Consider the following 27,907-nt stretch of genomic DNA (forward strand, 5'->3'; position numbering starts at 1 on the left):
TGGGGAGGGGATGAGAGCCCCTGGTGCTGTACCTGGCCCTGCTTGGCCTTGAGGAACAGAGAAGATAATGTGGCTGAGGTTGTTGCTGTCCAGGTGGAGGAGGGGCATCCATGTTGGACCATGCGATACTGAGATGGAGTTTACCGTGCAGGTGCTCTCTAAGGAGACCCCTTGGGATCCATGGGGGGGGGGCGTGGCATGAGCATGGGTGACCCCTAACAGGGTCCCAATCCTAGAAGTGGGTCTGTGTGTCATTTCCATGTCTGCTTGGGACACCCACTCCAGGCGGGGGTGGGGGGGGGGGGACGACGTCCTGGGAGGGGCTTGACTGCCTCTTGTGTGCATGACGGTGCTCATGGGTGGGCCCCGGCTGCAGGTGAATGCCCAGTCATTCCTGACAGTCCTGCCCCTTCACTCGGTGAACACCTGGGGAAGATGGACCCCTGTACAGCCACCCGCTTGCTGAGGTGCTATTCGTGAGTGCCTGTGTGGCCAGAACACCCACCCTGAGCAAAGCACATCACCCCTGGCCGCAGACCCTCTGCTCCAGCAGACAGGATGTGGCTCATCACTGGACATGTGAGAAGGGAAGAGGCAGTGTGAGGCTGCTAGCCTCTCCGTCCCCTGTCTCCCTGCATATCCTCCCCTCGGAGGAGCTCATTGGCTCTGGGAGGTTCCTCCACCTCAATCTGGGTGGAGTCCTGAGTCTTGAGCATGCATGTTCCACAGGCCCTGTGGTCCAGCCTTCTCCCTGTCCTGCCTTCCTCTGGCTGACTCACCTGTTCAGCTCCTGCCCCACCCGCCCAGCTACCACCCTGCCCCTGCCCTGGGTGGTGGTTCCCCAATTCTTGTCTGCACCCGCCACCAGCCCTGTAACCCCATGCCTGGCTGAGGGACTGAGAGTCAGTGAGCAGATTCTGGAAAACACCGCTCACTGGCTGTCCGTGTTGGTGACCAAGTGTTGCCCCGTGTGGCCTGGACACAGAGGACAGAGTGGACGCTGGGACATGTAGCAGCCCTGCCCCACCTGTCCTGCCTGGGCTGGGCTGCAGTGGTGGACAGGTGACAATCCCTGCCCACAGGAAGCTCCGATTCCTGATGAGTGACAGGAATGGAAGAACTTGAGAGGACATGCCTCCTGGGGCTGGAGAGGGCTCCTTTAGGTTGGGGTCAGGGAGGTCTGAGTGACGAGGAGCCGCCTGGCCAGCGTCCCAGGGATGGGCGTGTGCCTGGTGCGCGTGAGAGGGTGTGGGACCCTGGGGCTGCTCGTAGTATGGACGTCACCACCGCAGAGGGACTACGAGGGTTTAAGCAGCATAGTGACATAAACTGATTTATGTTTCTAAAAACTCATGCTGGACGAGGGCTGGGCAGTCTGGGAAGATGGGGGGCTGTGCTGGAGGGAGGTGCTGGTGGCTTGAAACAGCTCATTTGTCCTCTGGACGGATGGGGACAGCCACATAGCAGTCTGAGTGGCTCAGCCCAAAACCGGCGTGACAGAGCCCGAAGGACCCTGCTTCAGCTCTGGTGGCACACAGCCCCAAGGTCCCCTCTGAAACCATTCTGGGGGCATGACACGGCTGCTCCTCACTGCCCAGAGCCTGTTGACTAAGGGTCAGCATCTCCACTCACCCCTCTCTCCATCTGTTCACCCACCTGTCCACCCATCTGAACCCCACTGGAAACTATGGAGTAATGGGGGAGTGGCCAGCCTCCGAGGGCATTAGCGTGCCCCCTGACACTGCTGGCTGCAGGGACACTGGGTCATCCTCATGCACTGCCTGTGCCCTCCTCACTATGCCAGGCCCTGTGCGGGGGACATGAGGAGAGCCTAATGCAGGGTGACAGACCAGCCAGCCAGCCTCCCTGTTTCACTTGGGGCCACAGGAGCCTGAAGGGTCCTTTGTCCAGTCTGGTGGACACAGCCTTGGAGGGCTCATGGAACTACTTCTGGCAGGAGCTGGGCACACATGCCACCCCATGGTACTAGCATCTTGGAGAGGGCATGCCTGGTCTTCTTCCCTGGAGCGCCCCCCCCTCCCCCAAATACTTCCTCTTCCCACCCAGCTGTGCATTCTTACCAGCAGAGGGCCACGTGGAAGGCCAGTGGTGTGAGCAGCTGGGTGGGGAGAGGCCTTGGCCTTATCACACACCCCCTGTCAACTGGCTCCGCCAGCCCCACCCCGCTGCGTGGGCTCTCTGTCTACAGGAGGCCCGTCTTGGACAGGCCCTGCCCCAAGGACTCAGGTTCCCAGAGAGGGCGGGGCTTCCTCAGCAGAACAAATGAAATATGTGATTGTCTGCTGCAGTCCCCACTGTGGCTGTGCCAGGTGGGTTTGGGCAGCCCCATTGAGCCCCAGAGAGCTGGGTGCCAGTTGTCAGAGGAAAGAGCAAGTAGTTGGAGTACAGGGGATAGGGAGCCCTGGTCACATGGGCTTCCTGAGCAGAGCTGTGGTTACAGCCCAGAGGATGAGGGAGGGCTTGGGGGACCACCGCCTACATGGCCCGGCCCTGTGAGGGCTTTGGGTGGGTGGACTATCCCCCCACCTTCGCTGAACTGAGCACCTGCTCCGGGTTAGTGAGCGGCTCTGGCCTGCAGAACGCACTGAACCTGGATTGACTGGATTGAGCTGAGCAGGACCATGGGCCGGAGCGGGCGTGACACATGCTTGACCCTTGCGGCCAGCTAGGCCGTCCACCGTGGTCCCACTGGGCTGGGGCCTCTGGATCTTGGGGTGCACACTAGAGGCTCCTGGGGGGCTCGGGAAAGTCTGAGATCCAGACACAGGATGTGGGAACCTTGGGGAGGCTGCTCCCTGAGAGGAATTGGGTCTGTAGGGAGCAGCAGTGAGAGCTGGGTGGCCTGGGCTGTGCACACGTGTGTTTGTGTGTGTTGCGTGTAGACACAGGGTGGGGCACCTGGGACACTGGGAGCCTGTCTCAGTTTCTGCCGGGGTGTTGTGAAGTGAAGTTGGTCCTGGGGGCCTCGGTCTAGTCCCTTCCCTCCAGCCTGCTGGGGACGGAGTCGTTGCTGGTGTTTGGCGGGTGTCTCTGCCCTCTGTTACACTTCCCAGGGCCTGTCCCTTGGTCTGCAGGTGTCTGTGGGTGGTCAAGTCCTGTGGTCACAGAGCGCCTACACACACACACCATGTGCATACAGGTGAGTGTGCAGTCAGCCACGCCTGCCCTGTCTGCACTCATGTGCGTGCTCCTGGGCCTCGTGCGACGTTGACAGTGCTGTCTGAGGTGAAGCCTTTGCTGGGATGTGAGTGTGAGACTCACCAGGGTGCACTGTGCCCTGCACAGCCCAGATCCACCATTCCCCTCTTCACTGTAACTGTGCGCGCCTTTGCTGAGGAGACTGTTTGCAGTTTGTGCTGAGACAGAGCCATCGAGTGTGCTGATGGAGGGCTCCTCTGCTCTGTCTGCACAGGGCGGGGGCTCTAGGGGAAGGGGGCCTCACTTGCGGGTGGGGGTGTGGTCTCCGCAGGATGGGTGTTGTGCCTGGGTGTGGCCGGAGAAGGCCATGTGTTGGTGGGTGGGCACCCCTCTGGGGGCCCCTGGGAGGTAGAGTATGCTGAGCTTTCCTAGTGCTATGCAAATACTGGTCTTTGAGGTCTTGGTGTGGGTCTGGGGTTCCAGTGAGCTTGCCTGCTACTGACTGTGAGGGGTACGGGTGGCTCCTTGTTTGGACCTGTCCCAGGCATAGCCATTCCTGACTCCTGCAGCCCTGGGGCGTTGCTGGGACCTTCCTCCTGGGTCTCTTCTCAGCAGTGACCCCTAGACGGGCTGCCTAGTGAGTCTGCTTGCCGAGGAGGACCACACGTGCCTGTGTGAGAGCCCGTGACAGCCCGGGAGGCAGACATCCCCGCTAAATGTGCAGCAGAGCCTGTGATGGGGTTCCTGCAGGGGAGAGGTCACAGAGGAAGCTCAGGACCCCAGGGCCCATCCCTCGTCCACTGCTCAGAGGGCAGTGCCCCAGCCACACGAGTCTGAGGAAGAGGTTTTCTCCTTGCCTTCTGAGAACCATGGCCTGACCCCCTGGGTTGTGCAATGCCCTGCCTGTTTCCTCATAGCCACCAGTCTGAAGGCAGAGATCTGGCTCCACCAACCCGAGGACACATTCTGGTGGTGTGCCACCTTGCAGGGGCCAAGGGTTGCATGTTCAGAACTGTTGTAAGGCTGCTGCTAAGCTGTTGGTGGCTGGAACCTATGAGGTCCGTCTGCACCACAGCAAATGTGTAGAGCTCCTCCCCCTGCAAGCCCCATCGCCCCTGCCCCCTTGCTGCCTCCTCACTTTTCAGAACCTGTCTGTCTTCTCTGTTGTTGCTTTTCTTACTTGGCACCTGTAGGTATCTGCTGACCATGTGACACCCTCTCCTCTGTAGGCGTCAGGAGGGGTCACCTCATTTGTTCTCTGTCCAGAACAGAGATGGCTCGTAGGCCCTCAGCGAGCATTGGAGAGTGGATGGATGGCAGGTGGATGGGCAGATGTTGGGTGGTAGATGGATGTATGGGTGGACAGGTAGATGGACCTCAAGGCAGGGCTGGGCACAGGGCCTCCCACCTGCCTTCCCAGGGCAGTCAGGGCACCCTCTGGCTCTGGACATGGACTTGAAGGAACCAGGCCTCTGATCTCATCTCTAACTCCACCTGGAAACAGGTGTAGCATGCCTGGCCCCTGGCATAGCTGGCTAGCAGTATTTCTGAGCAGCTGGGAGGCAGGCAAGGCCACAGGACAGCCAGACCCCAGCTTGGGCTGCTTGGGACTTTGGGCTGGAGATATAGGTGCCTCGCCATCCTGGCCTGCCGCGGGTCAGGACCACCTGGGAGCCAGGCCCTCCCTGTGCACCAGGGCCCCAGACAGGATGGGAGTTGGTTCTGTCCTGTCATTTACACTCTGCTGGTCACACAACGGAGGGCCTGTGGCTTTTGGGGGCTGAAACCCCATCTCAGGATCTGGGGTGACCGTGGGGAGCAGGGGCTCTGAGGGGCATCTGGCTGAGCCGGCCGGAGCCTCGTGGGCGTGGGCGGGCAAGGGACAGGGGCTGTGATGGACATCACTGCCCTGCACCATTGTGAGATTAGATCTTATTTCCAGGTAAAATGAAAGTAGGAGCAGGATTCTGAGTCCACTCCCCTCATTGTCCTGTAAACTCCATGGGCCCCTGTTCCCCTGTGAAGTGGCACAAACTATCTCGTGGGGTTTCTGTATGAGGGGCAGAGAGTGGCCGTGGAGGCCTACCGGTGACAGGATGGAGCCGAGAAGTTGAGCAGTGGCTCCCACCCAGTGGCCAGTCTCTGTCCAGCCCTGCGGCCCCAGTGCCAGCCTGGGACAATGGAGGGCTCTGAAGGGAGCCTTCGAGTGTGCGCCCACAGAGGAAGGGGGTGGAGTTGCCACCTGTCTTGGTGGCCCGGTGACCGCCGCCCTGCTTGGTGTAGCTAGGGGGGCATGTTGGCCCTGAGTCTCCCCAGGCTGGAGGAGGGGACAAAGCTGGCTGCAGGTCCCTGTCTGTGAGCCCCTGCTCTGTAGGCTGTCTCTTTCTGGGCAGCGCTGTGCAGGCCAGCTGCCGGCTCCCCAGATCCAGCCCCTTCGGGTGGGGCAGGGGCCTGACCCTGGCTGTGCCCCTCCCCCACAGCGGGCGGCCACACAAGGGTCAGGTCTGTGCTGGCTGAGTCGTCTCTCCTGTCCCCAGATGAAGGTCGCCATGTCCAGAGGGGGTGACCGCAATAGTGAGGACGACAGCTTCCGTGATGCCACCAGCTCCCGACGGAGCGCTTCCCGTGACCAGCACAGCGACGTGAGTACCCTGGACACTCGCACCCTGCCGCCTTCCGCAGACAGTGCCGGCTGTTCTCTGAACAGTTGTCGACTAATGAGGATTCTGGTTAGGAGGGATTGGGTGAAGACAGAGGTTCCTGCTGCAGTGGGCACAGTCTGGGCACCACTGGTGGCCTAACTGGACAGGGAAGCGGGGGCTCAACTTGCGTTAGACCCATGGTGGTCCCGGTCCTGCAGGGCATGTGCAGAAGTGTGACGCTGCTCCTGGGGACTGGTCTTGCCAGCTCAGGCGGGCGATGGGCAGGAGTGTCGGCTGATCTCAGCCTGGATGCTAAGGTGGCCTGAGCCTGGGGACACGCCTCCAGTGTCCCCGCAGACAAGTCCCTGGTGGTGGGAGGCACCTGGGACCCAGCAATGGTGGTGCTGGGCAGCCCTCCCCACTGGGGATTTCAGGGCCCAGAGCTTGGAGGGAGGGGATGGGGGAACACAGCAAGGGCTGGGAGTAGGGGAGGGGTCCCTGAGGGAGGGTGCCCAGGCAGAAAGGTTCGCAGGAGGCAACCCTGGAAGAGGCCTTTGTCTTTCTGACCCCCAGCTGCTGAAGTAGCCATCCAGGAAGACTGAATTGAATGAGTTGTCCTCATTATCATTTAAATGGAGGCATGGGGGGCGTGGGCAGAGGCCAGAGGAGGCCTAATTGCCCGGCTCAGTCTTGTTGCCACAAGATGGGAAAATAGGCCACTAATTGTCTGGGGCAGAAGGCGCCCTAGTTCCAGCTCTTCTGTCAGCTGGAAGAAGGAAGGGGACCCTCACCACAGCAAGGCCGGCGTGAGGGCGTGAGCTCGGGGCAGCTGCGGCAGCCCAGCCACCCCCATCAGTGGGGCCTCCTGGGCTGGGGCTACCCATGTGAGCTCTGCCCAGTGGGGACCCCCAGGAGCTGAGGACCTGGCAAGGGGCTGCCTGCAGCCGGGAGGGGTCCCATTGCCCCAGCAGAGGCTGGACAAGGGTACCTGTGGAACAGGGAGCAGCCTCTTCCTCGCTGTGGTCATCCACCTTCTGAAAGAATTCTTGATTCAGACCTCCGCTCCAACCAGAGTGCTCTATAATCTGGTCTGTGGCGCCCCCCAGTTCCTACACCCTGTGTGTCGCCATCTGTCTCTCTGTCCTCTCCTTCACCCCATCCTGCCAGCCTGTGTCTTGGAGGTCAGCTGTGGTGACCACCAGTACCCTGGGGGGCGTGTGAAGCACCTTTTTTGTGAGGCAGTGGGTGGGACCCACCTCCTAAATGCCTCCACCTGTCAGAACCCAAATGCTCACTCGAGGCAGAGGGTGGTCCCTTAAGCCTGTCGGGCACCCTCCTGGACCTCTCGGCCTCCAGGCCACAGCTCACCCTGCCATCTGAGCCCGTCTGTTACCTGTCCAGCTCCTCCTCCAGAGAGCTTTCACTGAGGTCCCTCATCCCTGGGACCCTAGGAGGCTGGCAAAGGGCAGGCTGACTGGGGTACAGAGGGGATCCCCTAAAGCATAGCGCCCAGGAAAGGGACCACATGTGGGCTGGGCCCATCCCTGAGGAATGAAGGTCCCAGTGCAGGTCCTTGGGCGTAGCCAACCCTGTCAGGGGTCTCTGATGCTCAACTGTGTCCTCAGTGGCTTCAGTCCTGACCCCCAGCCTGTAGTTCCAGCCAAGGCCCCAGGAGTGGTCCATGGGCCTGTTTTGGCATCCTGGCAGCTGTACCCAGGGATGGTGGTGCCCTGATGGTCCAGACAGGGACCAGAGGACAGGTGGCCAGTGGACTGCGGCCCTGGTTACTGACTGTTCTCTTCCTTCCTGCAGAGCTCGGCCCAGGCGGTCTCAGGGAGAGGCTACTCCGTAAGTCTACCCCCTCCCTGCACATCCTGTCCCCTCTGGAGTAACTGCAGAAATGTGCAAACTCCCTTTCTCAATTCTGCCCCTGGGGCTGGACCTTCGGGGGGGTCCTGTCTGATAACAGCTGGCCAGAAGAGGGGTTTGCAGGGGACTGAGGATGGGGCCAAAGTAGGCAGAGGTTCTGAGGGAGTGGGGTCCTGTTGGGTAGCACTTGGACTTGGGGGTCCTGGGCATGGAGCAGCTGCCCCCCAGCGTCCTGACACCCTATCTCCTAGTACTTCGCTCGTCCCTGCCAGAGAGTCCTGGCACTCAGCCTGGACACAGGTATGAGGCCCGGCCTGTCCAGCTCTGTGGTGCAGCCTTCCCTGCACTGCCCCCTGTGCCCCCCCGCCCAGGACTTTATTTCATTTCCCCTTAAGTATCGGGAGGAATGTTAATGACACCTGAAAAACCCAGAACTCCACAAAAGCCATTTCTGCAGATTTACTGCCCTACGGGCTCATTGGAGGGCCAGGCCTGGGCTCCGCCTGCCTCATTCTCTAGTCCCTGATTTACTGTGAGTTCAGAGCTCCAGGGCCTGGCAGGCGGCTCTCTCAATCACCGCGCAGCTCTTTATAGGATGTGTGACTAACCCCTTCGTTCCCAGTGGCCCTCCTCACCCAGCTTCCCAGGCTTAGGGGTGCTGTACACTTCTGGGTGGTGGCCCCATGCCACTCAGCAGTGCATTTCTGGGAGGACTCTGCCCTCCTCAGGCAGCCTTGGTGTGCTTATCTGTCCTTGCGGTCACGTGGGCCTCCTGTGCTGCGTCTTCCTCCCGGGGCCTGGGCTGTCCCACACTGGAATTGACCGTGTTGGCCAAGCAGTGTTGGTCAGTTATGCCAGGACCCGGCTCCACGGAAACAGGGCAGACAGACCCAGATGGGAGGTGGTAGCGGTGACCCACTGTGTGGTGCTGGCTGGATAGGGGAGAACTGAGTGGTAAACGGGAGAGTGGGGGGCTGGGACACCCACTGGCAGGCAGGGAGAGGGACATGTGTGGGTCCCCAAGGGTCCCAGAGGGGCTGGGCCCAGGGACGCCCCATTTGGAGTAACTTGCCATACTGAGCCTCCAGGACACCGCTGCTTCCTAGTCACGACTCGCGGTGTGGCATTTGCAATCTCCCAAGCACTGCTTTGATGTTTCCTGGAGAAGAACCCATAATTAATGTGCCAGCTGCTCACAGGTTAACCCCCATGGTTGTTGCACAGGAGTTACAGGTGGTGACAGGGACGGGGCCCCGCCTCTTACTTGGCTGTGGGGTTCCCCATGCTGGCTGCAGACAGGTGTAGGAGACCCTGGGGGGCAGGCATGTCCCGTAGTCCCTGCAGCCTGGCCCTGGTGCCCTCTTGTCCAATTGGCATGGGGTTGCAGGCAGGAGCCTGGCCCTCTGAGAAGCGGAAGCCAGGCGGAGGCCGCCTCCCCGAGGGCTGGAGGAGCTGGACTAACCCAAGTGTCCCGTGCCCAGCAAGAGGAGGCACAGCCCCAGCAGGTCTGGGGCTGGGGGTCATCAGGGAGGGGCTCCAGGCAGCTTGACCCTGCTTCTTGTCAGGACTCCACCATGGAGCCTGTCGAGATGCCAGTGCCCTCAGGCTAGGGCCTCCGTGTACGTGTGCCTGCCTTGCATGCAGCCCACGTGTGGCTGGCTGTGTGAGGGGAAGGATCTGCTGTGTGCTCATAAGTTGACATGTGTATGTGTGTCTGTGACACACATGTTTCCATGTGGCCTTAGCGGGGTCATGTTTACCTGCACCTAGAAGTTATATTTGTTCTGGGCTGTCTCTGTGTGTCTGGGCCTCTCCTGCTTGTTCATGTGGACCATGTGTTCGTGAATGTAGCAAACATGCGTGTATATGTGAGGGTACGTGCATACCACATGTATGTAACTGCATGTAAGTGTCTAAGTGTAGCATGGGCTCACCTTGTGTGTGTGTGACTGGCATTCTGCAGGCGTGCCACATGTCTGTGTGTCTGTTTGTGAAACCCATGGCATGTGGCATCACATGTCCCCTCACCACTTGTGCATGTCTGTGGCTGGGGCCTGAGGCCTGGCAGGGGTGGCGCTGTCCTGCCTCCCCAGCAATGTCCCCACAGTAGGTGACGGTGGGCATTTGGCATCTGACCTGGTTTATGGACAGTACTTAAAGGGGCTTAATTTACTCAGATTTATTGCCAGTTATTGCTCAGCCTCAACAGCTTCAGCCCCAGAAGGTCGGGGCCACCTCCCAGCACACCATCAGGTGCTCAGTGGCACCACAGAACTAATTGGAACTAAATAGAAAGTAATTTTCGCCCTGGCCGGTTGGCTCAGCGGTAGAGCGTCGGCCTAGCGTGCGGAGGACCCGGGTTCGATTCCCGGCCAGGGCACATAGGAGAAGCGCCCATTTGCTTCTCCACCCCTCCGCCGCGCTTTCCTCTCTGTCTCTCTCTTCCCCTCCCGCAGCCAAGGCTCCATTGGAGCAAAGATGGCCCGGGCGCTGGGCATGGCTCTGTGGCCTCTGCCTCAGGCGCTAGAGTGGCTCTGGCCGCAATATGGCAACGCCCAGGATGGGCAGAGCATCGCCCCCTGGGGGGCAGAGCACCGCCCCTGGTGGGCGTGCCGGGTGGATCCCGGTCGGGCGCATGCGGGAGTCTGTCTGACTGTCTCTCCCTGTTTCCAGCTTCAGAAAAATGGGGAAAAAAAAAAAAAAAAAAAAAGAAAGTAATTTTCTTTTTTTAAAATTTTATTTATTTATTTATTTTTTACAGAGACAGAGAGTGAGTCAGAGAGAGGGATAGACAGGGACAGACAGAGAGAACGGAGAGAGATGAGAAGCATCAATCATTAGGAGGTAGGAGGTTTTGGAGATGCCTGTTTCTCATTGCGCGTTGCAACACCTGTTGTTCATTGATTGCTTTCTCATATGTGCCTTGACCACGGGCCTTCAGCAGACCAAGTAACCCCTTGTTGGACCCAACGACTTTGGGTTCAAGCTGGTAGGCTTTTGCTCAAACCAGATGAGCCTGCGCTCAAGCTGGTGACCTCGGGGTCTCAAACCTGGGTCCTCTGCATCCCAGTCCGACGCTCTGTCCACTGCGCCACCGCCTGGTCAGGCTAGAAAGTAATTTTCTTAATTTGACTGCTTGCAACCAAGGACACGCTGATCTGAGAATTTGTCTCTGGCAGACACAGACACAGACGCAAGGGCGTGGGGGCTTCTCTGTTAAGGAGAAATGGGGAGCTAGATGCTGTGGAGGCCAGAGGCCAGCCCGGCACCCCAGCCCAGCCTATGAGGCGCGTGTGGAAGGGCTTGTGCCCACAAGGACAGGGGAGGCAAGGCAGCTGTTGTGAGGCTGATGAGCTGCCTTAGCTCCACCCATCCTCACAGCCTCACTTCAAGGGGGACGTTGTTACCAGCAATGTCCCCACCACAGGGCTGTTCTCCAGACGGACACCCACTGAGGGGAATGTCGGCAGCCTGTGCTTCCAGAGCTGATGCTTTGGCCCGCACTTGGTGGTCAGGGCGATGTCCCTAGAGGAACCAGAGGGGACATCACGCTGAGGGTGAATGTGGGCAGGTGTGGGTGTGTCAGGGACAGACAAGGAAGGAAAGGGTCCTGGCGGCTTCTGCAGTGTCCCAGCAGCCCAAACGTGTGGCCCGGTTGGCACTCTTCTGAGCCAGTCTTGTGGGAGCTTGGAGGATTGTCAGCCAGGCAGGTAGGAGGTTTTAGAGATGCCTGTTTTCGCCGGGGCCAGAGCCCTGGACTTGGTTGTGCCAGCCTTGGGGGTGACCTGGGTGTGTGGCCCAGCCAAGGTTTCCTGTGCTGTGGGCTGGATGAAGGCTGGATCCGACGGCAGGATACTCACCTGAGAGACAGCTTGGAGTCTAACTGGCACTTTCCCACCATTTTTTTTTTTTTCTGAAGCTGGAAACGGGGAGAGACAGTCAGACAGACTCCCGCATGCGCCCGACCGGGATCCACCCAGCACGCCCACCAGGGGGCGACGCTCTGCCCACAAGGGGGCAATGCTCTGCCCCTCCGGGGCGTCGCTCTGTCGCGACCAGAGCCACTCCAGCGCCTGGGGCAGAGGCCAAGGAGCCATCCCCAGCGCCCGGGCCATCTTTGCTCCAATGGAGCCTCGCTGCAGGAGGGGAAGAGAGAGACAGAGAGGAAGGAGAGGGGGAGAGGTGGAAAAGCAGATGGGAGCTTCTCCTGTGTGCCCTGGCCGGGAATCGAACCCGGGACTTCTGCATGCCAGGCCGACGCTCTATCACTGAGCCAACCTGCCAGGGCTCCCACCATTTTTAAAAGCCCCCTTCCCCGGACCTGGCCTGGCAGTTCAGTTGGTTAGAATGTCACCCGATACACCAGGGTTGTGGGTTCAATCCCTGGTCAGAGCACATACAAGAATCTACCAGTAAAGACATCAGTAACTGAAACAATAAACCAATGTTTCTCTCTCCAGTCAATTTTAAAAACATTTAAGGCCCTGGCTGGTTGACTCAGTGGTAGAGCATCAGCCCAGCATGTGGAAGTCCCGGCTTTGATTCCTGGCCAGGGCATACAGGAGAAGCACCCATCTGCTTCTCCATCCTTCCCCCTCTCCTTCCTCTCTCTCTCTCTCTCTATCTAACCCCTCCTGCAGCCAAGGCTTCAGTGGAGCAAAGTTGGCTCGGTCACTGAGGATCGCTCCTTGGCCTCCGCCTCAGGTGCTAGAATGGCTCCAGTTACAATGGAGCAACACCGCATATGGGCAGAGCATTGCCCCCTGGTGGGCATGCTGGGTCAATCCCGGTTGGGCGCATGCGGGAGTCTGTCTCTGCCTCCTCGCTTCTTACTTCAGGGAAAAAAAACCCTTAAAAGTCACCCCCCCATTACTTTTTTTTCAAATTGGGAGCAGGCTCCTGAAAGAGGCATCGGCCACTGCAGGGAAGCCCACACATGCCCTAGCCCACTGCTCCCACTGGGGAGTGTGGGTCACGCGTTCACTGGGCCTTGGATTTGGGCCTCTGTCACTCTGCAGGACTGCTAGGAGAAGCCACCCCAGTCCCCAAAAGCCTCACACTGGCCCCTTCCTCCTGCCACTCTCCCGAAGGCTCTGGGACATGTTCGAAGGCACTGACACTCAGGCCATGTGTCCTATTGTCTTGCTGCTTCGTGGTTCAGCTCTGGGCAGTTCTCCTGCACCTGTGGGTCTCTTGTGGGGTGGTGGACAGCTTGGGGCACCCAGAGGCCAAGGCCACTGTGGGGCTGGCGTGATGGCCCCTGTGCCACATTGCACTGGCCAGCCCTGGATGGGAGGATCTCCTTACATGCATGCCACTGTGGTATGGGTCTACACCATTTGGGACCACCGTACTGCTTGCTCTTCACGCCTGTGCTAGTCACTTTTTTATTTTATTTTTTATAAAGACAGAGGACAGAGAGTCAGAGAGAGGGATAGGCAGACAAGAATGGAGAGAGATGAGAAGCATCAATCATTGGGTTTTTGTTGCGCCACCTTAGTTGTTCATTGACTGCCTTCTCATACGTGCCTTGACCGTGGGCTTTCAGCAGACTGAGTAACCCTTTCTTCAAGCCAGCGACCTTGGGTCCAAGCTGGTGAGCTTTTGTTCAAACCAGATGAGCCAGCGCTCAAGCCGGCAACCTCGGGGTCTCGAACCTGGGTTCTCCGCGTCCCAGTCCGACACTCTATCCACTGCGCCACCGCCTGGTCAGGCTGTGCTAGTCATTTATGCTGTGTAATGAGCGTGGTGCTGTCCCTGGAGCCAGGACACAGATGCTCTGGACAAGCCACTGGATCCCTCCAAGCTGTGTCCCGTGTGCCAGGAGCCACAGCCGAAGGGCAGGGCGGGCTGGGGCACTGGTGGGCACTGGGCGGGGCCGCTGGGAGCTGAGAATCAATTATATGGAACAGGCTGGGCTGCTGGGACTCACGGTGAGGAATTAATGTTAACGCTGTTCTGGTTAAGACTTTTTGTGTTGATAAATAATTCATAAGGCAGTTAGCACTTTGAGTCTGACAACACGAGAATATATTAATATAGTCGACTCCGTAAAAGGTCAGTTGAGGGCTGGGGGTCGTGTTTTATTCATTCTGTGACACAGGCTCATTAATTATTTGGGGCCTGCGAGGGCTGCATGGGAGGAATCGCTAATGAGAAAAAGGGAGATGGGTTTGATGTCAGACATACTGCTGCCCAGCAAAGCCTGTGCCCCGCAGCACAGGTGGGTCGGGTGGCTGGGGAGAAGCCCTAAGGTGACGACTGTTTGCTGTCCCCAAACATTTGCTGGGCAGTCAGCTGCCACTAGGTCTCGGGGTCAGAAGATTGAGGAAGCCCAGAGATCCCCTCTGTGACAGCCATGGAGAGAAGGGCAGGTGGGGGACAGGGAAGGAGGGGTTGTCAGCACAGGAGTGGGCAGCGTGCGTGTGCGTGTGCGCTATTGCAGTCACAATGTGGCCCTGGGGGAGGCAGGGTCCACTGGAGACGGCAGGTTTGCCCTGGGACTGTGGCGAGGGATGGGGTGAGGGAGTCAGGCTGGTGAGGAGTATGGCCTCTAAGCAGCTACCAGAGAAGTATCCTGGTCAGGGCCAACTCCGGCCCAGCTGTCCTCGCTGGCCCACCTGTGACAGGTGACAGTGCCACGTGAGTCTCTGCTAAGTGGGTCTCGCTTGCCATCCGCTCACAGAGGGGTCTGTGCCTGGGCCATTAGGCTGTAGTAACTCAATTGCTTGTTAATTGGGTAATTAGTGCTTTGTTTTGCTCTAAAGCCTAAACACTCATAAAAAGTAAATTAGCTAAGTAACCAAGAAGGGGACTCAGGATCTGCCATCCGGTTTGTGCATAATTAATTAGGTGCACCTGTGACTTCCTGTGCCAGGGCGGCCCCAGGCCCTTGGGGTGATGCTGGGCCTTGTCCCGTCTCAGCCACCATGAGGGAATCACTCTGCCTCAGATCCCCTAGTCGTCAACTGGCAGGTCTGTGGTGGGTGCACCCCCCCTGCCAGTGGGGTGCCAGGGGCTCCCCTCTCCCCTGCCCTCACTCTCACCAGCCCTCCAGTCCCAGGGCTCCACTTGGCGGAGCCCAAACCCAGGTTGAGGCTGGCCCTTTAGCATGACCCCTCCTGGCTGCTCTGCCCTCCACTGCCCGTGAGCCACTTAGTTGGCTCCTGTCTGCATCCTGAGGGGGCCTTTGCAGCAGCAAAGGAGGCAAGCACTTCACGCCCTCAAGACGGAGCAAGGGAAGCCCCAGCAGGTGCATGGGCACTCTCCCCCTCCTTCACGTCTTTCCAAGGAGCAGTGTTGGGTAAGCGAGAGCCCATATTCTGAGACCCGCTGCTGTTAGCCTGCGCTCCTGGCCACTCGTATGTGGCCCTGTGACCCCGTGGCAGGTCACTTGAGTACACAGGTGCCACGCATACACACTGGGACACCTGCCAAGACACTGTAGGGTGGAGCACCCAATGGGCAGGATGCCCAGATGTCCATGTGTGAGAAGCCTCAGAGCACGCTTTAACATGTTTTAGAACACGCCCACACATGCAGGCCAGTGGGCTCACACATGGCACACACAAGCAATGAAGACACACCCCATGAACACTGACCCCTCCAAGAACTTGTGTGGCCTGGAATTCCTGGGTGACCCTAGACCCACAGAAAGCCCGTGTACCCACCTCAGGCCAAATGGGTACTGCCTGGGGCAAGGGGTCAGCACCGACTGTCCAGCAGCTCAGACCTTCCTGCTCAGGTGGGTGGAGTGGACTGTCACTTGCACTTGTACTTAAGCCTGGTGTCCTACGGTGTCTGAGGTTTCAGCTGCTGGGGCTTTTGCAGGTGATGGTGCAAGCTGGGAGCAAGCCCCGGCCCGTGAGGAGCGGTCTAGCCGTGACTGGCCCTCGGCCCTCTGACCCTTGCATTGAGGCGGGGTCACCTGAGTGGGAAGCTGCGGGGAAGGCAGAGGCAGAGCTGAGGGTGATTTTCAGCACTTTCCTCCAGGGCAGGGTCTGACTGGACTGTCTACCAGGACAGCCTCTGGGCCCCTCTGTTGCCTTTGCTCCACGGAGACCCCTGCCCCCCGTTCTCCCCCTGCCCCACGGTATCTCTGATCCAGGCCCAGACGCTGTGATGTCCGATGGGGTCCCCCAGCCCATGGATTTTTCATGCCTTTGTTTTGTGAGAAATGGGAGATGGCCTTTCTCTGAGCTCCACAGTGGAGCAGTAATTTGTGTTCACACCGAGAGGAGAAAAAGGCGTGTGTAGCTGCGGCTGGGCCGCAGTGCTAACTGGTGTCTCCCCGTGGGGAGGGGTGGGGAGCAGAGCTCCTGTGCAGGTGCTGCAGGAGCAGCAGGTCTGGGGGGAGGTGTCTGTGCCCAGGCCAGGCAGGCGCCCTGATGCCGGCAAAGGCTGGTCTGACATGAGGGAAGGGGTGAAGGCATGTGATGGTGAAGGTGACGATGGTGGTGATGCTGGTGGTGATGGTGGTGATGAAGGTACCATCATGCTATGTCAGTCATGCTGAGGACATATCCAGCACTTCATTAACCTTTGCATGCATTCACTCCATTAAGCTCACAACAACCTGTAGGTGGGCTGTTGTCCCTGGTTCACAGAAACATAAACAGAGGCAGAGAGGGGTCAAGGGACTTGCCCAGGGCTGCATAGCATAGGTGGCTGCACAGAATGAGAGCAGGCATCTGCTCCAGAGCCCTGGGGTCTGCTCTTCCTCTGCAGACACTCTGCCTGGACCCCACTTGCATGGGAGTGATGGTCTCCAGGGCTGCCCAGCCCAGCCTGATCCCATGAAGGTCACCTCTGTGGGCAGTCCCACGAGGCAGTCCCGGCTTCCCCTTGTTCAGTTCCCACTCCATAGCAGTGCAGATGAATTCAATAGACTTAATAATGTGAACTCATTTACAACGCGGCCTGTGCCGCTGACAGGCGTGTGCCGCATGGTTAATGGCAGGACCCATGCCCTCGCCCCTCCTTGGTGGTGGGTCATTAAGCTCTCACGGGGACACCACCACCCAGGAGCTGTGGGGTGGGGGGGGACGGCCTGAGGTGGCTCCAGGCCCAGGTGACAGGTGTGTGGACACAAGGCCCGACCCCCAGTGGCTTGATGGGTGTGCAGCTCCCTCAGTTCCTACCCCTCTCTCCTGGCATAGTCACCACCCTGACTTCCCTCTGGTCCCACAGCAGAGTTCAGTCCCAGCTCGCAAGGCAATGACTGTTTGCATGTTTCGGTATGTTCCGACCGCTCGTCTCTCCAGCCCTGTCTCCCATGCTTACCTCTGCTGTCATCCCCGTCCCCCCCTCCCCCGCCACCTTTCAGCCACCCGCAGTCTCCCCACCTTGTGTGGTGTGTGACAGGAGACCGGGCCACACGTCCCCAGGCCGTGTGACTGCACTTGGTGGCTTGGGTTAATCAAGGGGCAGTTCCCTCAGAAACGGCACGTGGGAGAGGGCAGCACTCCCTGTGCGGCCCAGAGAGGCGTTTCAGCAGTGGGACCCTTTGGGTATGAACGTGTCATAATTTCAGTTGGTGGGAAGGTATAGATTTCTTCGTGTTCTTTAAGGAGGAAATTGCCGTGGCTTCCAGAGGCATGTTTCTCTGTTAAAACTCTGCTCCCTGACACTAGAAACAAGGGTTAGTTTGTGTGATGGCCACTGTCTCTCCTTAACCAGTTGAACGAACACTAAGCAGTTTCTACCGGAAGCATCTTCAGGGGCAAGCAGGGTGGGTAACCCTGCCTTCCCTCCCTGTTGGCAGCACCTCTAGCCTGGCCTGTCCAGTCCCCTCATCTTCCCCAGGGCCCTCCCTGCTGCCCCTCCACAGAGCTCTACCTACCACTCACGGTTGGGCTCCAGCAGGCCCTGGGGTCAGGAGGGCCTTGGCTGGCTCAGGCACGAGGGCTTCATGGCTCACTCTGGCCCTGTGTCTGCTCTGGGGGGTGGGGGTATGTGCCCAGTCGAATGTTCTCCTCTCTCTCACCTCGGCCTTGCCCTCGCCGTTAACACCCCACGGCTGCGATGGAGCTCCAACCTGGGTGTGCCTGTGGCCTGGGCCCACTGGCTGAGGACACCCCTGCCCCAGGCCTGAGGCCCAGAGTTGGATGTGGGGTTACTGGAGCCCCACCCTCTGTCCATCCCACGCTCAGTCCGCTCTGGTGCGGATACTGCGGCCTCCAGCGACACTGGGTGGGCCGCATGTGCGGTGCCATGGGCACTGACTCACCTCTCTCTCTCCCCACAGTGCGACAGCGAGAGCGATGGGGATGACAAGGTAAGCCCCTGCTTCACCCCCCTCCGCTGACATTGACCCCAGGAGGTTGTCTTGGGGACCTGGCAGAAAGGCTCTGGTTCTCCTATAGGGGTACAGGGGCCACATGGTCTCTCCAGATGTGGGGGTCCCAACCTCACCTGGCTGAGGACCAGGTGCCCGGGACATCTGTGGTGGGCTCCCTGGGACTGCGGGACAAGGCCCCAGCAGCGGCATCACTGGGTCGGGGGTGCCGTGGACATGCCCCTTGGAGCCAGGCGCAGCCCCCAGTGTCCCCAGAACACAGAGACTCCACTCTAGCGTCAGGGACAGCGGGGAAGCCGCTCACTGGGGTTGACGCAGCCAGTGTTCAGTGCGGGCATAACCCAGCCCCTCTGCAGCAACAGCGCAGCCTAGCGGCGTTGGCCTTGGGGTTGGGGAGCCTCGGTCCTGGTCATCTGTGGGGGAGGCTGCCCAGAGCTGTCAGATCAGCAGCTATCTGTACTGAGATCTGCGCTGGGGGGTGGGGAGTGGGTCATGACCTTGAGTGTCTACTTGTCCAGAAGCCCTGAGGTAGACTCAGAGATCTCTACTGAGGCCACGCAGCTGGGACCCGGGCGGGTTGGGTGCACTGTCTTTGGTGAACATGGGAACGTACCATAGGTAGAGTCACAAATGGTGAGGTTCACAGGGCTGGGAGTCCTCATCTCTGTGGGAGACCCGCTGAGGGTAGTGGGCATGAAGGAGAACAAGTGTCCAGGCCGTGCAGAGGTGTACCCAGGAGCACTTTGTGGACAGGAGGGCCTGCCGAACATGTGTTTAGGCGAGTTTTTGTGAAATGGAGTAAGTCCTGTTGGGAGGTCCGGGGTATATGGGTCGCAGCTCTTGTGTACCTGTGTCCTGACCACACTGAGCAGGAGCTGTCCAGCTGTGGGCAGACAGGCTGGTACGGCCTGTCCTTGGCCATCAAGCTGCCGTCTCTCCGCTTGGCTGTCCTCGGCACGTGGCTTCCGCCCTCAGTCACGCTTCGGTCCATGGAGGCAGCTGTGCGGTAGCACCCGTGCCACCTGTGTTCCATGTTCCCGCCCCGCTGGTCAAAGGACTGGCACAGCGAGGCAGGGATGATGGTGCCAAGCATCCCGTGGGACTGGGACAGAGGGAGAGCCCAGAAGGGCCATGCTGTGTAGATCACAGGAAGAAGCTCAGACCTTGTTCCAAGTGCGTCAGGTGCCATGTGCCATATCCCGGCGGTCCATCCACACGGCCTCACCGTGCCCGGGTCCCCAGTGCTCAGCCCTCCTGGACACTGATTGTGCACCATGAGAATCGCCTGTGGTCCAACCCCTCTGCATCCTCCTTGGCAAAGGTCACCCAGTGCTGGAAGCTGTTGGTTCCAGAGTTTGGGACAATGAGCAGGGAGTCTGGATAGTCGGAGAGACCCAAGCTGCTCTGTCTCCCTTCGCCCAGCCAGGTTCTGGGTGGTGAGGGACATTCTCCAGGCCCATTAAGCAGATGCCCTGGTGGACATTTGCCCAGGACCTCAGCCAAAGTCACCATCCTTCCCTCTCCCCCCAGCAGAGAGAAAGCCACTGCCCTCTGGGTGCTGTGACTTCCTTCCTCTGGCACTTAGCCTGGTGAGGCCGTTGAGCATTGTAGGAGGAGCTGGCCCAGCCAGAAGGCCAAGTGTGTCCACAGTATTTCCAGGACAGCAGAAGTCCTGACTGTGTGGCCACAAGGACATGGAGGGAGGGACCAGAGTCACTGACAGCAATGCCGGGCCTCACCTGGTGCGTGACTGACAGCAGATGTTTAGAGCGGCCCCCGGCAGCTCCTTGGCATCCACTGGACGCCTCCCCAACCCTCGCTTCCTCGCTTGGCCCTCAGGGACTCATGCTCTGCAGAGCGGGTTGACAAGTGCAACTTGTCATATTCTCTGACGCAAGGTGGCCTGGAAACAGCCGGTCAGAAGACACCTGAGCTGCACTGGGAGGACAGGCCCAGTGACAAGGGACAGCCCACAGGCAGGTTGGACAGGAGAGTGGGAAGCTACGGACAATGTCCTGTCCCAGGTCTGTCTGTGGGCTCTGCACGTGCTGGGCACGGGGACTGCAGGGCAGGTGGGCGCGCCCCCAGGAAACCTCCTCTGAATGCGGCAGCAGGAGGAGCTGGGCCTCCTGCTTCTGGCCAGTTTGCTTCTCCCAAACCTGCCAGGGCCTGGGGTCCTGTCCGGCCATCATGGCCCTTGGACTGGTGTGCAGACAGCTTTAGGTCTCCACTACCTCCCCTGCGAATGCAGCCCACCCTCCTAACGCACCAGGCCCTGCCCACGGTCCCCTTGCCCACCTGTGCTGTAACCCCTAACCCCTACCCTCGTTCCCCACACCTGAGCCCTCTCACTTCCACCCACTCTGGGCGCGGCTGTGGGGGGATCTATGCTGCCAGAACGCTCAGGCGCCGTGCAGCCAGATGGCCCCTCCACGAGACTGCAGTTTGTGTCCAACTGTTTTTTTATTGGAAAAATATGGTGTGAAAAATTGTGTGGGGCTCCTCAGGTGGCCTGCTGGGCCCAGACTGGCTGCTGTCAGCCCAAGTGGCCCAGCCAGGTGGCCCGCTGGCCAGCACTCTCTCCCGTGGCCTATGGCCACAGCCTGCCCTCAAGGACGCCTCTACCAGACCCTGTGCCGGACTGTGCTCCCAGCACTCAGCCTTGTCCAGCTTCCGGGCTGCAGGAATGGGCGGGACTGGGCTGGGCAGGATGGGGATCCTCTGAGGACAGTAGTACAGCACAGAGTTAAACCCAGCCAGCCCTCCACCGTTTGAGGCTCAGTCTCCTCTTTGTTAAATGGGTTCCTAATTGCCTGCTGCCTGGGATGGGCCCTGTCCACTACTGGAGCCCACCGCCCTTCCCTGCGTCATACACACACACGTGCATTCATGCATGACACTCACATACCTACACACACACTTGTACACGTTTATCCCTGAAAGCCCCGTGGAGCTTGTGACTCTGCTCTGGATGCTGGTGAGGACACATGACTCTCAGAGGCTGGTCAGAGAGCCCACCTCACACCTCACGGGCTTCAGGGACCGCGGCCCGGGGGTGCAAACAACAGGAATTCATCCTCTCCCGTTCCTGGAGAATAGAGGTACAGAGCCCACACATCACAGGGCCAAGTTCCCTCCACAGGCTCCAGGGGAAGGTCCCTCCTGTCTTGTCTAGCCCATGGTTGCTCTGGGTGTCCTTGGCTTGTGGCCACGTGGCTCCAGTCTTCACTTCTGTCCTCATGGGCTGGGCCCCCTGCATCTGTGTCTCTACTCTTCTTAGGATACAGTGACTGGAACTAGGGCCACCCGATTTTAGGATGACCTTGTCTTGGGGTCCTTGTCTTAACCACACCCGCAGAGACCCCAATTCCAAATTCAACAGGTTCAGAGGCTCACGCAGCCCCCACCCCGCATCAGGCCCAACTCCCACATCCTCCTTCAGCTCTCCTCTGGGTCTCCTCGTTTCTGTGAAACCCTCGTCTTTGGCACCGTCTGCACTTTCCCCTCTTGGCTGTGGCCACTTTGACTGAATCTGCATTTTTGGTTGAGAGTAGGCAGGGTCTAATTTCACCATGAGGTCAGCCTGTCTGCGAGATTTGTAGGTTTTCTGGCTTTTGCTGTGTGGACACTGGCAATTGGCATGCGGCTGGCGAGGATCCTCCCCAGGCCATAGCCATGCCGCTGGGTCCTTCTGTGTGGGACTGGGGAGCTGCCAGCCAGCCTGTCCCTGTTCCACAGCCCCATCCTTGGCAGTTGTCCTGGATGGGGTGATGTGGCCGGGCTGGGGCTGCTTCCCTTGGACAGCAGACCTCCTGGCTGCAGCATCTGGCGCTGGCCCAGCAGCGGCCACGTAGTTCCTGACAGCTGTCCCCATCACCACGAGCTCCTGGAACCCTTCCTGCCAGAGGCGGGGTCTCCAGTCAACTGAGGGCAGTGGGGCAGCCTCAGTGTCTGCCCCTCACCTCGAGGATGCATGAGGGTAGGACACACCTTCGGCTGAGGGTTCAGGACCTCGTTTGAGGTGTATGTCAGCTCTTATGAGCGTGGGACCTGCCACGGCTCACACAGGAATGACAGAGATGGGACCCTGCCTGGAGCAATGTCCTCTCCTCTCCCTGCCTCCCATCAGACAGGAGTACTGCAACACAAGGCCCCTTCACACAGAGGGCTCCTCCATCCTCACAGCCCTATGACAGGCACCCTGGTCACCATCTCAGGGACTGACGTCTCCAGGGGAACAGCCCCTGTCCCCATCTCAGCAGATGCCCCACCCCCCTCTTTCTTCGTCCCCACCTCTGGCTGTCACAGCAGCTCCTAGCAGCCTCCTAGGTTCCCAGCTCTATAGAAGGATCCAATCTCTTTCCTGCTTAAACTGGAACCTCATCCTGTGGTTCCCTCGTCCGCAGTGATTCCCACGTCTGGGCCTTCAACACTGGCTCCTCCTCCCTTGGGCTTCCCTGGGAGAACTGCCCTGACTGCCCGTCACTGTCGTTCTTGGGCCCTTTACTAATGTGCTTGCCTGTCTCGCTTATCTTGCGGATTCCCTGTGCATCCAGATGGCTCCCATAAGACTGAGCTTGACTCAGGCCTGCTGACAGGTGTCTGGGTGCCCCAGGCTGGCCTCCCACATACACATCCTCATTGGTTTCCTGGGTGCAAGCACAAGTTTCCTGTGGCTGCTGGGACGAGTTACCACAAATTTGGTGGCAGAAAATGCAAGTTGGTCATCTTACAGTCTAGAGGCCAGAAGTCCCACAGGGTCTCACTGGGTGGGTCTCTCAGGCTCAGGGGACTCGGTTCCTCGCCTTCTCCAGCTTCTAGAGGCACCCACATTCCTGGGCTCCTGGCCCCTCCTCCAAGTACGAAGCCAGCAGGATAGCTAACGTCTTTAACTCTTAAGGACCCTGGGATTGCATCAGGCGCACCTGACCCCAGTAGCAGCCTGACTTCTGCTTTGCCATCCTCAGATTCACAGGCCACAGGTCCCTGGACAACCCACCAGAGCCAACCTGGTGCCCCCAGCTCCACGGTAGCTTAGAGGTGGGGCACCCTCCATCCCAGGAACCTGCCCTGCTGGGTCTCTTCACATGATTTTCACAGGGTGGGTGCTCCGCCTGTATGCGTTGGAATGGAGGTGCAGGCCATCTGGGCCTGGATGGGTGTCAGACGCACCCGCAGCCTTCCTGGGGGCGGGAGTTCCTCCTGGATCCGAATTCAGCTTCTGCTCACAGAATGTGCCCAGCTCCGGTGGTGGCCAGGGTTGGCACAGGCTGCCAGGAGCCAGTCTGCACTAGGATAACCACTGGCTCTCCCACTTGCATCTCCGTTTCCAAGACGGTGAAACCGTGATGCAGGGAGGGCAGAGCTTACATTGGACAGGTGTGGGGGCTCTGCCCTCCAAGTTTCAGCTCATCGACTTCGCTGCTCCCTGACTGAGTTTCCCCCTCCGTAACGTGGGCGTAGGAGCCGTCAATACTCGTTGCTCTGAACCTGGGAAGAGTCGGGTCCACAAAGCGTTCGCTGGCACTGCGAGCCTTTATCTGGTAGCGAGATGGGACGGCGACCGCTCGGACCCGGGCGGGCGGCCCCACGCGGACAGATCTGCGCCTCGGGGCTGGATTAGTTGGGCCTGCTCGCGCCCCGCCTCCGCCCCGCCCGTCCGCACTCACTCACCACCGCCTGCCGCCCATCAGCAGTGCGCCCTCCGCCTCTGCCGCCGGGCCCCGCGCCGCCTCCGACGGCGCCCGGGGGCCCAGAGCCCCCTGAACGCTGCCCAGAGCTCTGAGGTGGCGCCGCGGACATGCACGCCCCCGGCCCGGACTCCGGCTAGGCAGGGCGCGCCGGGAGAGGGGCCACCTCGACGGGTCGAGGCCGGCGGGGACCCACGCTCCGCCGCTCGCGTCCATGCCGCTCAGCTCTGGCTCTGGCTCTTGCTGCAGCCAGAGGACTAGCCGCGATCGCCTGCAGAGCGCGCAGGACCTGGCTCGCCCGCGCGGTAAGTGAGCGCTGGCGGCTTCGGGGAGGGACCCAGGACTTCTGGGGCTGGGGTCCAGAGAGCAACCACCCCCTCTAGAGCAGCGAGGCATGGAATAGGCCCCCGGCGCTGTGCCCACCCCGTCTCTCTCCGGAACCGGGCGCGGAAAGACCCAATGCCCGTCCGGCTCTGCCCTGGGGCGCACGTGGCGGCGGGCGGGTACGGATGCAGTCTAGCAGAGGAGGCGGGGCCGGGCGTCGTTCGGGTGCACGCCTTTGTCTGCGCCCCGGCGCGGACTTGGCTACCCGGACTCCCGGCGGCCGCCGCGCTCACCTGCCTGGAGTTGGAGTTCTTTGTCTGGGGCGGGGCGCGGCCAGCGGAGGCTGTGCCGCGGGTCGGGTCCACGCAGACAAAGCGCGCGTTGACCGCCGCCGCCGCCGAGATTACTGCACCTCGGGAAAGTCAGTGCTGGCTCTGCCGGGCACACCTCTCGATCGGGACCCTGAACCTGCAGCCCGGGGACTTCCCAACCCCAAACCGGCTCTGTGCCAGCGTTGGAGAAGGATGTCGCTGCCGGCTCCCATGGGTCACATCCCAGCAGATAATCCTCAGGAAGTTATTGTCACAGGTCTGGTGGCCACTCTCGGGCTGCCCCCACCTCCCTTGAGTCAGCTGCCCAGTCACAGACCCTCTTTGTGGAATAAAAAGGACCCAGTTCCTGGGTCCAGGGGCTAGTTCCAGCAGGTGTCCTTTGTACCTGCGCTGGGAAGAGGCTGGGAGGTGCCACCGCCCACCCTTCAGATGGGTGTGACCAAGGCTGGCCAAATGCCAGGCCCTCGCTGTGCAGAAACCTGCCAGCTCCTGCCAGGACCCCTACCTGCAGGAACTCAACTTCCCTGAGCAAACTTCAACTGTAGCAGAGGGGGAATGGGGACCAGTGAACCTGCATTTGCCAGGGCAGCATCCCAGGGGCCTGGAAGGCTTGGGAAGACCGCTGTCCTTTCCTGCCTCCTGCCCCTCACTTCCCCTTTCCCAGTGTCTGGGGCACCACCTCCTGACCCCAAGATCTGGTGCTCTGGGCCATGGCTTTGAACTAAACCAGAACATGGCAGGGATTGGCAGCCTTAGATGAACCGGCTCCCTAAACCCCCACCCAGGCCCTGATGGAGAGAAGTCACGGCCACGATGTTTTGAGTGCTGCTCTGCAGGTCCCATCTGCCAGCTGAGCCGGTAGCCCTTCAGTTCATCGCAATCAGCCAACTGGAAATAGGGGGCCTGCTGGCCGCATCTCCAAGCTGGGGACCCTGGAGGCTGCTGAGCAGATAGCTCTGTCCCTGTCACCCAGAGGGGCCATCAGAACACCCTTAAGGGAATGGTGTCGTTAGAGGGGAGGCTGCCACTACGCTGGCAGTGGGGAAGGGATCCAGTCGGGAAGGCTGAGGGTCTGGGTGGCCCTCTGATGGGGTAGTCAGGCAGGCACAGCCAGCCCCCCCCCCCGACTGAGACCCTGCCCCATCCTCCCCTGCAGCGCAGGTAGACCCCCACCCCCACGAGACTCCTTGGGGGCTCTGACCGCTACTCACAACATAGCCTGCGCAGGAGAAAACAAACATGCGTAGAAAGAAGCTTGGGAAGAGGTCATGGCAGTGGTGCCCCTGGGTGGGCACAGACTGACCCTGTGTCCGTGTGGGTGGGCATGGGCTGCCCCAGGGGTCCCCCATGGTCTGGCAGGCTGGCGGGCAGACTCTCCACTGCCTACACTCAGATGGGGAGGTGGGGCCTGAGCTCCCACCCTCCCTGTTGGGTCCCCTCCTCCCATTGCAGCTGGCTGTCAAGGGTCCCCATCTCTGCCTGCCATTGGCTGTGTTTTCCAGACTGCGTTTGCTGCCGTTTTCTCTTTGGGTTTGGGGGACGTGGTTACCAAGGTTACCATTCCAGCACGATTGTATAGGCTACCGTGTATGGTTTTGTTTCTTCATTTATGTCTGCAATCATTCCACAATTATTCTGACCTAAGGAACAAGGCAGGGTCTTGGCCTCCCTTTTCCTAACCTTGAGTTTCCATCACACCCCAGTTGCCTGGGCAACCTGCCTCTCCCCACAGACTCACAGCCACCTCTTTCTGTCTCTGTGATTCTGTCTCTCGCCTAAGTGGACTCACACAGTTATTGTCCTTTTGTGAATGTATCTTCTCCTGTCTTGGGGTGAAATGCTCTGAGAATATCAATTAAACCCATCTGATCTTGTATGTCATTTAAAAAAGAAATTATCCTTTTGTGACTGCCTTATGTCACCGAGCAATATGTTCTCAAGATTTTGTGTTGTCGCAGGAATCAGAATTCTCTTCCTTTTTAAGGCTGCATAATATTTCACTGTGCAGACACAGCACGTCTTGCTTGTCCATCATCCAGCCATGGACACTTGGGTTGCTGCCACCTCTTGGCTGCTGTGACTAACACTGCTGTGAACATGGGTGTGCAAATCTCTCAAGTCCCTGCTCTCAGTTCTTTGGAGTGCATACCCAGTGGTGGGATTGCTGTGTCAGACGGCAGTTCTTTGTTGAACCCTTCTGAGGAGCCCCATCCTGTTTCCTGCAGTGGACGCACTGTTTTACAGGGTTCCAGTTTCTCCACGACCTTGCCACACCTGCCGTCTTCTGGGTTTTGGTTGCGGCTATCCTCGTGGCATGCCCTTCGGTATTTTAGACACCCCACAGCAGCGGCAGCCTCTGGCTGCTCTGTGCACCCAGAAGTCCAGGACGGGGTCGTTGTAGACACCGAGCAGAGCAGCGGTGCTGGGGAGATGGGAGGGTGGGGGGTGGAAATGTTCTAAAACTGGTCCAGGTAGCGGTTGCTCAGGACCGTGAATACACTAAACACCTCTCAAGTGCACATCTTCACTGGGTAGATGGCATGGCACACAGACCACATTTTGATGGTGTTTAGAAACAAACACAGCCAGGAATGAAAGGGCTGCTGGGGGCAGCCTCACGTAGCTTATTTTCCTGAGCCATAGGGGATCCATCCAGACATCGAGGGGCCATATCCCAACCCTGACCGCGTATCACCATGGCCAGGGTGGTCTGAGGCGTGGCAGGTGATGTCCTGAGCATTCCGGATTCTTCCCCCTCCTCCTCCACCACGCCCAGTGAGGCTCAGGTTCCCAAGTTCCAGCCCCCACCTGGCAGGGTGACTCAGAGCCCCCTCATCGCTGCTGAGTAGGCATCTGTGGTTCCTCTATGGACCCAGTGTTCTGTGTGGCCACTCACCTATGTGGGGGCTGTGGGCTAAACAGGAACTTGCTCAGAGCTGCCCCCTGGGTGCCAGGGCTGGGCTCACCTGCTCACTTTGACCCTCCTCTCTCCTCCAGGCATCTGTGGGCTCCGAGAAGCTCTTTGCCCCTGCAGCAGATAAAGGTAAGTGCGTCCCATGGCCTGGACTCCAGCCTCTGGGAAGGGACAGGTCAATCCTGAAGTCAGCAGGGTCGTGGGTTGGGTTCCAGGTGCAGAGACCGAGGAGTGAGATGCTGTGACTGAGGAAGTGTCCCCAGGAGAAAGCTAAGAGGGAAGACAGGGAGCAGGGGTGGGGCCTCTGTCAGAGCCACGTGGCCCTGGCCTGGGTGCCTACCACCTGACGATGCTCCCAAAATGGAGTCCTCGCGATCTCCCCAGGGTCACAAGCTCAGGTGGCTCCACACCTGTGCAAGCTCCGCCGTCTCACAGTGGGCTGGCCGCCATGCGGACAGTGCACATATGTGTTACACCAAAATGAAGTAGGTCAGACTCCCACCTCGGCTTTGCCCGCCCCCTGGCTTGTGGCCCTGTGTGGACGGGGCAGGTGTACAACATTCCACTGTCCCAGACAGCTCTCCTAGTTGTCACTGCCCTGGGGAGTGGATGCTGGTGTCCATCCCAGGATAGGCTTTTGTGACCAGCCTATTGGTCCTGGCTGTGGCCCAGAGGGGTCG

At 59.6% G+C, this 27,907-nt stretch overlaps 1 protein-coding gene across 10 annotated transcripts in view; it reads left to right on the forward strand.

The window, feature by feature from the left end:
• Positions 1 to 27,907, forward strand: part of FBRSL1 (fibrosin like 1) — a 56,989-nt gene that overhangs the window by 17,955 nt on the left and 11,127 nt on the right. For 6 of the 10 annotated variants that reach the window (XM_066371249.1, XM_066371248.1, XM_066371237.1 and 3 more), the window contains exons 3-6: positions 5,697 to 5,801; positions 7,614 to 7,649; positions 17,917 to 17,946; positions 27,311 to 27,356. In XM_066371249.1, the coding sequence (XP_066227346.1) occupies positions 5,697 to 5,801; positions 7,614 to 7,649; positions 17,917 to 17,946; positions 27,311 to 27,356 (217 nt within the window). The remainder of the gene's footprint in view (positions 1 to 5,696; positions 5,802 to 7,613; positions 7,650 to 17,916; positions 17,947 to 27,310; positions 27,357 to 27,907) is intronic. The other 4 variants (XM_066371240.1, XM_066371242.1, XM_066371244.1 and 1 more) reach the window with 4 other exon arrangements.

Source organism: Saccopteryx leptura, chromosome 2, assembly GCF_036850995.1.
Source record: "Saccopteryx leptura isolate mSacLep1 chromosome 2, mSacLep1_pri_phased_curated, whole genome shotgun sequence".
NCBI classification, from domain to species: Eukaryota; Metazoa; Chordata; class Mammalia; order Chiroptera; family Emballonuridae; genus Saccopteryx; species Saccopteryx leptura.